The sequence below is a fragment of the Crinia signifera genome, chromosome 19 (genome assembly GCF_055691185.1).
Source record: "Crinia signifera chromosome 19, ASM5569118v1, whole genome shotgun sequence".
Classification (NCBI taxonomy): Eukaryota; Metazoa; Chordata; class Amphibia; order Anura; family Myobatrachidae; genus Crinia; species Crinia signifera.
Window position 1 is genome coordinate 4758307 of NC_139226.1, and position 12966 is coordinate 4771272.

General features: G+C 55.7%; 1 protein-coding gene across 1 annotated transcript in view; it reads right to left on the reverse strand.

Annotated features, from left to right (window-relative positions):
* ATP13A2 (ATPase cation transporting 13A2) overlaps positions 1-9152 on the reverse strand; it is a 76578-nt gene extending 67426 nt beyond the window's left edge. The window contains exon 1 of the mRNA XM_083161867.1: positions 8942-9152. Within this exon, the coding sequence (XP_083017993.1) occupies positions 8942-8951 (10 nt within the window). The 5' untranslated portion in view covers positions 8952-9152. The remainder of the gene's footprint in view (positions 1-8941) is intronic.
* Between the last annotated feature and the right edge of the window lie 3814 nt (positions 9153-12966).

Below are 12966 nucleotides of genomic sequence, written 5' to 3' on the forward strand. Positions count from 1 at the left end.
TGCCATGTACAGCGTGTGATCTGGGCGCAGACGTGCCATGTACAGCGTGTGATCTGGGCTCAGACGTGCCATGTGCAGCGCGTGATCCGGGGGCAGACGTGCCATGTGCAGCGCGTGATCTGGGCGCAGGCGTGCCATGTGCAGCGTGTGATCTGGGCGCAGGCGTGCCATGTGCAGCGTGTGATCTGGGCGCAGGCGTGCCATGTGCAGCGTGGGATCTGGGCGCAGGCGTGCCATGTGCAGCGTGTGATCCGGGCGCAGGCGTGCCATGTGCAGCGTGTGATCTGGGCGCAGACGTGCCATGTGCAGCGTGTGATCTGGGGGCAGGCGTGCCATGTGCAGCGTGTGATCTGGGGGCAGGCGTGCCATGTGCAGCGCGTGATCCGGGGGCAGACGTGCCATGTGCAGCATGGGATCTGGGCGCAGGCGTGCCATGTGCAGCGCGTGATCCGGGCGCAGACGTGCCATGTGCAGCGTGTGATCTGGGGGCAGACGTGCCATGTGCAGCGTGTGATCTGGGGGCAGACGTGCCATGTGCAGCGTGTGATCTGGGGGCAGACGTGCCATGTGCAGCGTGTGATCTGGGCGCAGGTGTCCCATGTACAGCGTGTGATCTGGGGGCAGACGTGCCATGTGCAGCATGGGATCTGGGCACAGGCGTGCCATGTGCAGCATGGGATCTGGGCGCAGGCGTGCCATGTGCAGCGTGTGATCCGGGCGCAGACGTGCCATGTGCAGCGTGTGATCTGGGGGCAGACGTGCCATGTGCAGCGTGTGATCTGGGGGCAGGCGTGCCATGTGCAGCGCGTGATCCGGGGGCAGACGTGCCATGTGCAGCATGGGATCTGGGCGCAGGCGTGCCATGTGCAGCGCGTGATCCGGGCGCAGACGTGCCATGTGCAGCGCGTGATCTGGGGGCAGACGTGCCATGTGCAGCGTGTGATCTGGGGGCAGACGTGCCATGTGCAGCGTGTGATCTGGGGGCAGACGTGCCATGTGCAGCGTGTGATCTGGGCGCAGGTGTCCCATGTACAGCGTGTGATCCGGGGGCAGACGCGCCATGTGCAGCGTGTGATCTGGGGGCAGACGTGCCATGTGCAGCATGGGATCTGGGCACAGGCGTGCCATGTGCAGCATGGGATCTGGGCGCAGGCGTGCCATGTGCAGCGTGGGATCTGGGCGCAGGCGTGCCATGTGCAGCGTGGGATCTGGGGGCAGGCGTGCCATGTGCAGCGTGGGATCTGGGGGCAGACGTGCCATGTGCAGCGTGTGATCTGGGGGCAGACGTGCCATGTGCAGCGTGTGATCTGGGGGCAGACGTGCCATGTGCAGCGTGTGATCTGGGGGCAGACGTGCCATGTGCAGCGTGTGATCTGGGCGCAGGTGTCCCATGTACAGCGTGTGATCTGGGGGCAGACGTGCCATGTGCAGCATGGGATCTGGGCACAGGCGTGCCATGTGCAGCATGGGATCTGGGCGCAGGCGTGCCATGTGCAGCGTGGGATCTGGGCGCAGGCGTGCCATGTGCAGCATGGGATCTGGGCACAGGCGTGCCATGTGCAGCATGGGATCTGGGCGCAGGCGTGCCATGTGCAGCGTGGGATCTGGGCGCAGGCGTGCCATGTGCAGCATGGGATCTGGGCACAGGCGTGCCATGTGCAGCATGGGATCTGGGCGCAGGCGTGCCATGTGCAGCGTGGGATCTGGGCGCAGGCGTGCCATGTGCAGCATGGGATCTGGGCACAGGCGTGCCATGTGCAGCATGGGATCTGGGCGCAGGCGTGCCATGTGCAGCGTGGGATCTGGGCGCAGGCGTGCCATGTGCAGCGTGGGATCTGGGGGCAGACGTGCCATGTGCAGCGTGTGATCTGGGGGCAGACGTGCCATGTGCAGCGTGTGATCTGGGGGCAGACGTGCCATGTGCAGCGTGTGATCTGGGGGCAGACGTGCCATGTGCAGCGTGTGATCTGGGCGCAGGTGTCCCATGTACAGCGTGTGATCTGGGGGCAGACGTGCCATGTGCAGCATGGGATCTGGGCACAGGCGTGCCATGTGCAGCATGGGATCTGGGCGCAGGCGTGCCATGTGCAGCGTGGGATCTGGGCGCAGGCGTGCCATGTGCAGCGTGGGATCTGGGGGCAGACGTGCCATGTGCAGCGTGTGATCTGGGGGCAGACGTGCCATGTGCAGCGTGTGATCTGGGGGCAGACGTGCCATGTGCAGCGTGTGATCTGGGGGCAGACGTGCCATGTGCAGCGTGTGATCTGGGCGCAGGTGTCCCATGTACAGCGTGTGATCCGGGGGCAGACGCGCCATGTGCAGCGTGTGATCCGGGGGCAGGCGTGCGATGTGCAGCGCGTGATCCGGGCGCAGGCGTGCCATGTGCAGCGCGTGATCCGGATCTGGGCGCAGGCGTGCCATGTGCAGCGTGTGATCTGGGGGCAGACGTGCCATGTGCAGCATGGGATCTGGGCACAGGCGTGCCATGTGCAGCATGGGATCTGGGCGCAGGCGTGCCATGTGCAGCGTGGGATCTGGGCGCAGGCGTGCCATGTGCAGCGTGGGATCTGGGCGCAGGCGTGCCATGTGCAGCGCGTGATCCGGGCGCAGGCGTGCCATGTGCAGCGCGTGATCCGGATCTGGGCGCAGGCGTGCCATGTGCAGCGTGTGATCTGGGCACAGGCGTGCCATGTGCAGCGTGTGATCTGGGCGCAGGCGTGCCATGTGCAGGGCGTGATCTGGGCGCAGGCGTGCCATGTGCAGCGTGGGATCTGGGCGCAGGCGTGCCATGTGCAGCGTGTGATCTGGGCGCAGGCGTGCCATGTGCAGCGCGTGATCCGGGCGCAGGCGTGCCATGTGCAGCGTGTGATCCGGATCTGGGCGCAGGCGTGCCATGTGCAGCGTGTGATCTGGGCACAGGCGTGCCATGTGCAGCGTGTGATCTGGGCGCAGGCATGCCATGTGCAGGGCGTGATCTGGGCGCAGGCATGCCATGTGCAGCGTGGGATCTGGGCGCAGGCGTGCCATGTGCAGCGTGTGATCTGGGCGCAGGCGTGCCATGTGCAGCGTGTGATCTGGGGGCAGGCGTGCCATGTGCAGCGTGTGATCTGGGCACAGGCGTGCCATGTGCAGCGTGTGATCTGGGCGCAGGCATGCCATGTGCAGGGCGTGATCTGGGCGCAGGCATGCCATGTGCAGCGTGGGATCTGGGCGCAGGCGTGCCATGTGCAGCGTGTGATCTGGGCGCAGGCGTGATTGTAAATTGTCAATTTATCCAAAAAATGATTGTCAGAATAGAGATCCTGTTTGTAGCATAACTCAGTCCATAAGTCAAGCTAAAACAGTCCAGGTTTTAAGACCTGGTGACAGTCCGGCAACAAGCGCACAGGGCCAATAGCCCAGCAATAAATCTGCAATCTGACCCAGTGGGGATTAATCATTACTGTAAGATAAACGTTGTGTGATAAACACAATCTGTGACCTGTCAGCTGGCTGAGAATCTGAGGAAACGGCTTTTACTTCCTCAAACTAAACTGAAACTCACACGTAGAGCTGACGGGGGGAAAGCCGGGCGTCACATGATACAAAGTTCCATATATGTGTAATCCCCCTTACATATCGCTGAGCCACGGCACACCCGGTATTTTATACACGGGTCCATACTGGGTGCTGAGGTCGGGCCCAGCTTATTGCCGTGTTGGTGATGTCACTGGCGAGGGGTCCCGAGCCAATGATTGGAGATAAGATTAACGCCAAGCGATGGCTCTATGGCCCAATGCTGTGAGAGGGCGCTGGGTCGCACAGACCCCGTTTACAGGCTGTGCACCACGGCCGGTCTGAAGATGTTTTGTAGCTGCTGGCCCTTTTCTATGGCACCTGGACCCGCTCACTGTTGCGGCTTTGCTGGTGATAAAGGCCAGTTACTCCTGGGCTTAGGGGCAGCACTGTAAGGTGTCAGGCAGGCAGGTAGGCCACGGATCCAAGCCCTGGGGTCAGCTTCATCCATCTTAGTAAATTTCCCGCAGTGAGTGTTTGTGGCTGGTAACGTTGGCACTTACTTCCCCCCTGTGTCAGTGTGACCGCGGAAACTTGCAGCAATCACACAGGATTGTGGCAGCACAGGAGCAGAAATCTTTGGGAGTTTTTCTTCAGGCTCTAGAACCAGAATTGCAGCTCAGCAATGTAGGAACAAATCATGCTGTGACCAGGTATCAGCGCTCCCTGCTGGCCCCCAGCCAGTGAGGTGCGGCGAGGTGAGCGGCTGGGGAGGCACCGGCTAGTATCAGAGCCACACTTAGACACACACAGGGTGACACAGAAAAGGTCAACATGCATTCGGCCGACATGTCGACATGATTTATTTTTTGGGAGGGTGTTTATGTCGACATAGACACCGTGTACCGCGTCCCCCCGCATGGCTCACTGCGCTCGGGACACTATTATATTCCACTCTATATCCCCTGGGAAAATTGTGAAAAACTCACGTTGACCATTTTTCATGTCGATCTTTTCACCATGTCGACTTTTTTGACTGTCGACCAATAGTTGTGGACCTTATAACCAAGACACGGTGGACCAAATGACCCCATCCCACCCTGACCGCACCTCACTGCCCACACCTCAACCCCTCTACAACCTAGATTTGTGGGTGCCACAGTACAGGAATGGAGGGGATCCCCAGGATAAGCCTGTTCCCAGTGGAGGTCCCAGTACGTATTGCCACATTGTTGTGGTTGATAAATTGTGGATACATTGTTGTGGTTGATACATTGTTGATACGTGGCTCATACATTGTTGTGGTTGATACATTGTTGATACGTGGCTCATACATTGTTGATACGTGGCTTATACATTGCTGTGGTTGATACATTGTTGATACGTGGCTCATACATTGTTGATACGTGGCTTATACATTGCTGTGGTTGATACATTGTTGATACGTGGCTCATACATTGTTGATACGTGGCTTATACATTGCTGTGGTTGATACATTGTTGATAAGTAGCTTATACATTGTTGTGGTTGATACATTGTTGATACGTGGCTCATACATTGTTGTGGTTGATACATTGTTGATACGTGGCTTATACATTGTTGTGGTTGATACATTGTTGATATGTGGCTTATACATTGTTGTGGTTGATACATTGTTGATATGTGGCTTATACATTGTTGTGGTTGATACATTGTTGATATGTGGTTGCTAAATTGTTGTTGTTGGTACAATGTTGATAGGTGGTTGATACATTGTTGTGGTTGATACATTGTTGATACGTGGCTTATACATTGCTGTGGTTGATACATTGTTGATATGTGGCTTATACATTGTTGTGGTTGATACAATGTTGATATGTGGTTGATACATTGTCCTGTTTAACAGCTACATCCAATATATACTATCTGCAACAAAGTGACATTAAGTAATGAAAACCAGCGCTGCTCAGCTGCGAGACAGGGAGGCTGGCACAGGACAGGGTGCAGGGATTGCCTTCAGGCAGAGAGGCAAATGCAAACAGCAGTGGCAGGATCACAGACTGAATAATGAAGTAAGGTAGTAATCCATCACATGTCCCCTATGCACACACCAAGAACACGGACACCATGTTATGTTACCGTCTGTGTTGTGTCTGAGTCCTGTTCCATCACCAGTTAGTGGTCATTATTTCTTCTGCAACAATTAATAACTTTTATTTACTTTTATATTACTAGAATCAACCTTAAGCCTAAACCGATGATATAAGAAGGTTTTAGTACCTCATCCCCTGATGTGCACGGCGGCCTTCAGCGGCATCTCCCAGGCAAGGTCACCAGGAGCTGCTGCTTAAGCGATCTGAGTGCCGGATAGATAGATAGATAGATATATATATATTTTTTTTAAGTATCCCCCGAATGTATGTTGAAGGGGTCACAGATGAAATCTCTGAAACCTGCTGCAATCTCTCCTGATCCACCGTCACACTGTACCAGCACCCCCCATTAGACCATCACAGTGCCAGTCGCCACATTGCAGCACCACGCAGTGCCAGCCCCCCATTAAAGCACCCGCAGTGCCAGCCCACCATTACAGCATCACGCAGTGCCAGCCCACCATTACTGCATGACGCAGTACCAGTCAACATTACATCATCACACAGTGCCAGCCCACCATTACAGCATCACGCAGTGCCAGTCAACATTACATCATCACACAGTGCCAGCCCACCATTACAGCATCACGCAGTGCCAGCCCCCCCATTAAAGCACCCGCAGTGCCAGCACACCATTACAGCATCACGCAGTGCCAGCCCACCATTACTGCATCACGCAGTGCCAGTCAACATTACATCATCACACAGTGCCAGTCCCCACATTACAGCATCAAACAGTGCCAGTAGCCCCCATTACAGTACCAGCCCCCCCTTTACTGTACCACACAGTGCCAGTCCCCCCTGTTACAATACCACAAAGTGCCAGTCCCCCACCCTGTTATAATACCACACAGTGCCAGTCCCCCCGTTACAATACCACACAGTGCCAGTCCCCCCCGTTACAGTCCGCCCACCATTACAGCACCACATAGTGCCAGTCCCCCCATATTACAGTACCACGCAGTGCCAGCCCCCCATTACATCATGCAATGCCAGTCACCACACATTGCCAGCCACCCATTACAGCATTACGCAGTGCCAGCCCCCCATTACAGCATCACGCAGTGCCAGGCCCCACATTACCAGTGCCCCCCGTTACAGCACCAAACCGTGCCAGTCCCCCCCCCCGTTACAGCACCAAACAGTGCCAGTTCCCCCTTATTACAGTGCCAGTACTCTCCTTTTACTGTACCACAGTGCCAGTCCTCCCCTGTTACAGTCCGCCCACCATTACAGCACCACATAGTCCCCCGTTACAGTACCACACAGTGCCAGTCCCCCCTTTTACTGTACCACACAGTGATAGCACCCCATATTACAGTACCACACAGTGCCAGTCCACCCCTGTTACAGTCCGCCCACCATTACAGCACCACATAGTCCCCTGTTACAGTACCACACAGTGCCAGTCCCCCCCTTTTACTGTACCACACAGTGATAGCACCCCATATTACAGTACCACACAGTGCCAGTCCACCCGTTACAGTACCACACATTGCCAGTCCCGCCCATATTACAGTATCACACAGTGCCAGCCCCCTGTTACAGTACCACACAATGCCAGTCCACCCCGTTCCCACTCAGCCCCACACAGTGTCAGTCCCCCATGTTACAGTACCACACGGTGCCAGTTGCCCCGTTACAGTGCCACACAGTGCAAGTCCCCCCCGTATTACAGTACCACACAGTGCCAGTCACCCCCGTTACAGTACCACACAGTGCCAGTCCCCCCGTATTGCAGTACCACACAGTACCAGTCACCCCTGTATTACAGTACCACACCGTGCCAGTCCCCCCGTATTACAGTACCACACAGTGCCAGCCCCCCCGTATTACAGTACCACACAGTGACAGTCCACCCCGTTCCCACTCAGCACCACACTGTGCCAGTCCCCTGTTTTACAGTACCACACAGTGCCAGTTCCCCCTGTTACAGTACCACAGAGTGCCAGTCGCCCCCGTATTGCAGTACCACACAGTGCCAGTCACCCCCATATTACAGTACCACACAGTGCCAGTCCCCTCTGTGACAGTACCACACAGTGCCAGTCCACTCTGTTCCCACTCAGCACCACAAAGTGCCAGTCCCCTGTGTTACAGTACCAGAGTGCCAGTCCCCCCTTTTACAGTACCACCCCCTATATTACAGTACCACACAGGGCCAGTGCCCCCTGTTACAGTACCACACAGTGCCAGTCCCCCCGTGTTACAGTACCACAGTGCCAGTCCCCCCGTGTTACAGTACCACAGTGCCAGTCCCCCCCCGTTACAGTAGCACACAGTGCCAGTGCCCCCCCTGTTACAGTACCACACAGTGCCAGTGACCACGCTACAGTACCACACAGTGCCAGTGACCACGCTACAGTACCACACAGTGCCAGCGCCCCCTGTTACAGTACCACACAGTGCCAGTTCCCCCCGTATTACAGTACCACACAGTGCCAGTCGCCCCCGTATTGCATTACCACACAGTGCCAGTCACCCCCGTATTGCAGTACCACACAGTGCCAGTTGCCCCCGTTACAGTACCACACAGTGCCAGTCACCCCCATATTACAGTGCCACACAGTAGCAGTCACCCCCATATTACAGTGCCACACAGTAGCAGTCACCCCTGTTACAGTGCCACACAGTGCCAGTCACCCCCGTATTGCAGTGCCACACAGTGCCAGTCACCCCCGTATTGCAGTGCCACACAGTGCCAGTCACCCCCGTATTGCAGTACCACAGTGCCAGTCACCCCCGTATTACAGTACCACACAGTACCAGTCCCCCCCGTATTGCAGTACCACACAGTGCCAGTCCCCCCGTTACAGTACCACACAGTGCCAGTCCCCCCCTGTTACAGTACCACTCAGTGCCAGTCCCCCCCTGTTACAGTACCACACAGTGCCAGTCCCCCCCTGTTACAGTACCACACAGTGCCAGTCCCCCCCTGTTACAGTACCACACAGTGCCAGTCCCCCCCTGTTACAGTACCACACAGTGCCAGTCCCCCCCTGTTACAGTACCACACAGTGCCAGTCCCCCCTGTTACAGTACCACAGAGTGCCAGTCCCCCCCTGTTACAGTACCACACAGTGCCAGTCCCCCCCTGTTACAGTACCACACAGTGCCAGTCCCCCCTGTTACAGTACCACAGAGTGCCAGTCCCCCCCTGTTACAGTACCACACAGTGCCAGTCCCCCCCTGTTACAGTACCAGTGCTTGGCTGCCAGTATCTGTTACCAGAAACACTTTCCTATATACCCCCACCCGCAGCGCAATGTATCCTGGGTAATAATAATTAACCCCCATCAGCTCCCAAATCTCACCTGTATCCATCGTGCAGCCTCCAGCAGCAGCAGCAGCAGCAGCAACCGCCTGCTCTCATCCCTGCACAGCCCGAGCAGCAGCAGCAGCAGCAGCAGCAGCACAGGGCGGCCGCGGGGGATGCCGGGACTTGTAGTTCCTCCCACTGCCCCGCCCTCCTCACACACTGACACAGTCAGTCACACAGGGACACACAGCTACTGTATAACAGACACCACACCGCCCCCCATCCCCCACACACAGGACACACAGCCTTCCCCTCCTCACACTGACAGCAACACAGGGACACACAGCTACTGTATAACAGACATCACAACGCCCCCCCCCCCCCCACACACACACAGGACACACAGCCTTCCCCTCCTCACACTGACAGCAAGACAGGGACACACAGCTACTGTATAACAGACATCACACCGCCCCCCCCCCCACACACACACACACAGGACACACAGCCTTCCCCTCCTCACACTGACAGCAAGACAGGGACACACAGCTACTGTATAACAGACATCACAACGCCCCACACACACACACAGCCTTCCCCTCCTCACACTGACAGCAACACAGGGACACACAGCTACTGTATAACAGACATCACAACGCCCCCCCCACACAGGACACACAGCCTTCCCCTCCTCACACTGACAGCAACACAACTATAAACACACACTACGCTGCCTTCCTACCAACATGACCCTCTCCAGGAGGGACACATTGCTCTGTTTCTTTCTGGACTTCTCCCTAAATTTATGATTGCCATCACCTGTGGTGAAACAACTTTCTTATCCATTAACCTGGTGGAACAGGTGATGGCAATCATACATTAAGGGAGAAGTCCAGAAATAGAGCATTGTGTCCTCCTGGAGAGGGTCAACTGAGGCACACACACACACGCTACACATAGACAAACACTACACAACCCTTCCCTAAGAACTGTCTCCTGTCTGTGCCGTGTGTATGTCCTGTAACATTACCATCTACCCCTCCTGTCTGTGCCGTGTGTACGTCCTGTAACGTTACCATCTACCCCTCCTGTCTGTGCCGTGTGTACGTCCTGTAACGTTACCATCTACCCCTCCTGTCTGTGCCGTGTGTATGTCCTGTAATGTTACCATCTACCCCTCCTGTCTGTGCCGTGTGTACGTCCTGTAACGTTACCATCTACCCCTCCTGTCTGTGCCGTGTGTACGTCCTGTAACGTTACCATCTACCCCTCCTGTCTGTGCCATGTGTATGTCCTGTAACGTTACCATCTACCCCTCCTGGCTGTGCCGTGTGTACGTCCTGTAATGTTACCATCTACCCCTCCTGTCTGTGCCGTGTGTACGTCCTGTAACATTACCATCTACCCCTCCTGTCTGTGCCGTGTGTACGTCCTGTAACGTTACCATCTACCCCTCCTGTCTGTGCCGTGTACGTCCTGTAACGTTACCATCTACCCCTCCTGTCTGTGCCGTGTGTTTGTCCTGTAACGTTACCATCTACCCCTCCTGTCTGTGCCGTGTGTATGTCCTGTAACGTTACCATCTACCCCTCCTGTCTGTGCCGTGTGTACGTCCTGTAACGTTACCATCTACCCCTCCTGTCTGTGCCGTGTGTACGTCCTGTAACGTTACCATCTACCCCTCCTGTCTGTGCCGTGTGTACGTCCTGTAACGTTACCATCTACCCCTCCTGTCTGTGCCGTGTGTATGTCCTGTAATGTTACCATCTACCCCTCCTGTCTGTGCCGTGTGTACGTCCTGTAACGTTACCATCTACCCCTCCTGTCTGTGCCGTGTGTATGTCCTGTAACATTACCATCTACCCCTCCTGTCTGTGCCGTGTGTACGTCCTGTAACATTACCATCTACCCCTCCTGTCTGTGCCGTGTGTATGTCCTGTAACGTTACCATCTACCCCTCCTGTCTGTGCCGTGTGTACGTCCTGTAACATTACCATCTACCCCTACTGTCTGTGCCGTGTGTACGTCCTGTAACGTTACCATCTACCCCTCCTGTCTCCTGGCTGTACCCTGTGTACGTCCTGTAACGTTACCATCTACCCCTCCTGTCTGTGCCGTGTGTACGTCCTGTAACGTTATCATCTACCCCTCCTGTCTGTGCCGTGTGTATGTCCTGTAACGTTCCCATCTACCCCTCCTGTCTGTGCCGTGTGTACGTCCTGTAACGTTACCATCTACCCCTCCTGTCTGTGCCGTGTGTACGTCCTGTAACGTTATCATCTACCCCTCCTGTCTGTGCCATGTGTATGTCCTGTAACATTACCATCTACCCCTCCTGTCTGTGCCGTGTGTACGTCCTGTAACGTTACCATCTACCCCTCCTGTCTGTGCCGTGTGTACGTCCTGTAACGTTACCATCTACCCCTCCTGTCTGTGCCGTGTGTACGTCCTGTAACGTTATCATCTACCCCTCCTGTCTGTGCCGTGTGTTTGTCCTGTAACGTTACCATCTACCCCTCCTGTCTGTGCCGTGTGTATGTCCTGTAACGTTACCATCTACCCCTCCTGTCTGTGCCGTGTGTACGTCCTGTAACGTTACCATCTACCCCTCCTGTCTGTGCCGTGTGTACGTCCTGTAACGTTACCATCTACCCCTCCTGTCTGTGCCGTGTGTACGTCCTGTAACATTACCATCTACCCCTCCTGGCTGTGCCGTGTGTATGTCCTGTAACGTTACCATCTACCCCTCCTGTCTGTGCTGTGTGTATGTCCTGTAACGTTACCATCTACCCCTCCTGTCTGTGCCGTGTGTACGTCCTGTAACGTTACCATCTACCCCTCCTGTCTGTGCCGTGTGTACGTCCTGTAACGTTATCATCTACCCCTCCTGTCTGTGCCGTGTGTTTGTCCTGTAACGTTACCATCTACCCCTCCTGTCTGTGCCGTGTGTATGTCCTGTAACGTTACCATCTACCCCTCCTGTCTGTGCCGTGTGTACGTCCTGTAACGTTACCATCTACCCCTCCTGTCTGTGCCGTGTGTACGTCCTGTAACGTTACCATCTACCCCTCCTGTCTGTGCCGTGTGTACGTCCTGTAACATTACCATCTACCCCTCCTGGCTGTGCCGTGTGTATGTCCTGTAACGTTACCATCTACCCCTCCTGTCTGTGCTGTGTGTATGTCCTGTAACGTTACCATCTACCCCTCCTGTCTGTGCCGTGTGTACGTCCTGTAACGTTACCATCTACCCCTCCTGTCTGTGCCGTGTGTACGTCCTGTAACATTACCATCTACCCCTCCTGGCTGTGCCGTGTGTATGTCCTGTAACGTTACCATCTACCCCTCCTGTCTGTGCTGTGTGTATGTCCTGTAACGTTACCATCTACCCCTCCTGTCTGTGCCGTGTGTACGTCCTGTAACGTTACCATCTACCCCTCCTGTCTGTGCCGTGTGTATGTCCTGTAACGTTACCATCTACCCCTCCTGTCTGTGCCGTGTGTATGTCCTGTAATGTTACCATCTACCCCTCCTGTCTGTGCCGTGTGTATGTCCTGTAATGTTACCATCTACCCCTCCTGTCTGTGCCGTGTGTATGTCCTGTAACGTTCCCATCTACCCCTCCTGTCTGTGCCGTGTGTATGTCCTGTAACGTTACCATCTACCCCTCCTGTCTGTGCCGTGTGTATGTCCTGTAATGTTACCATCTACCCCTCCTGTCTGTGCCGTGTGTATGTCCTGTAACGTTACCATCTACCCCTCCTGTCTGTGCCGTGTGTATGTCCTGTAATGTTACCATCTACCCCTCCTGTCTGTGCCGTGTGTATGTCCTGTAACGTTACCATCTACCCCTCCTGTCTGTGCCGTGTGTATGTCCTGTAACGTTACCATCTACCCCTCCTGTCTGTGCCGCGTGTACGTCCTGTAACGTTACCATCTACCCCTCCTGTCTGTGCCGTGTGTACGTCCTGTAACGTTACCATCTACCCCTCCTGTCTGTGCCGTGTGTACGTCCTGTAACGTTACCATCTACCCCTCCTGTCTGTGCCGTGTGTACGTCCTGTAACGTTACCATCTACCC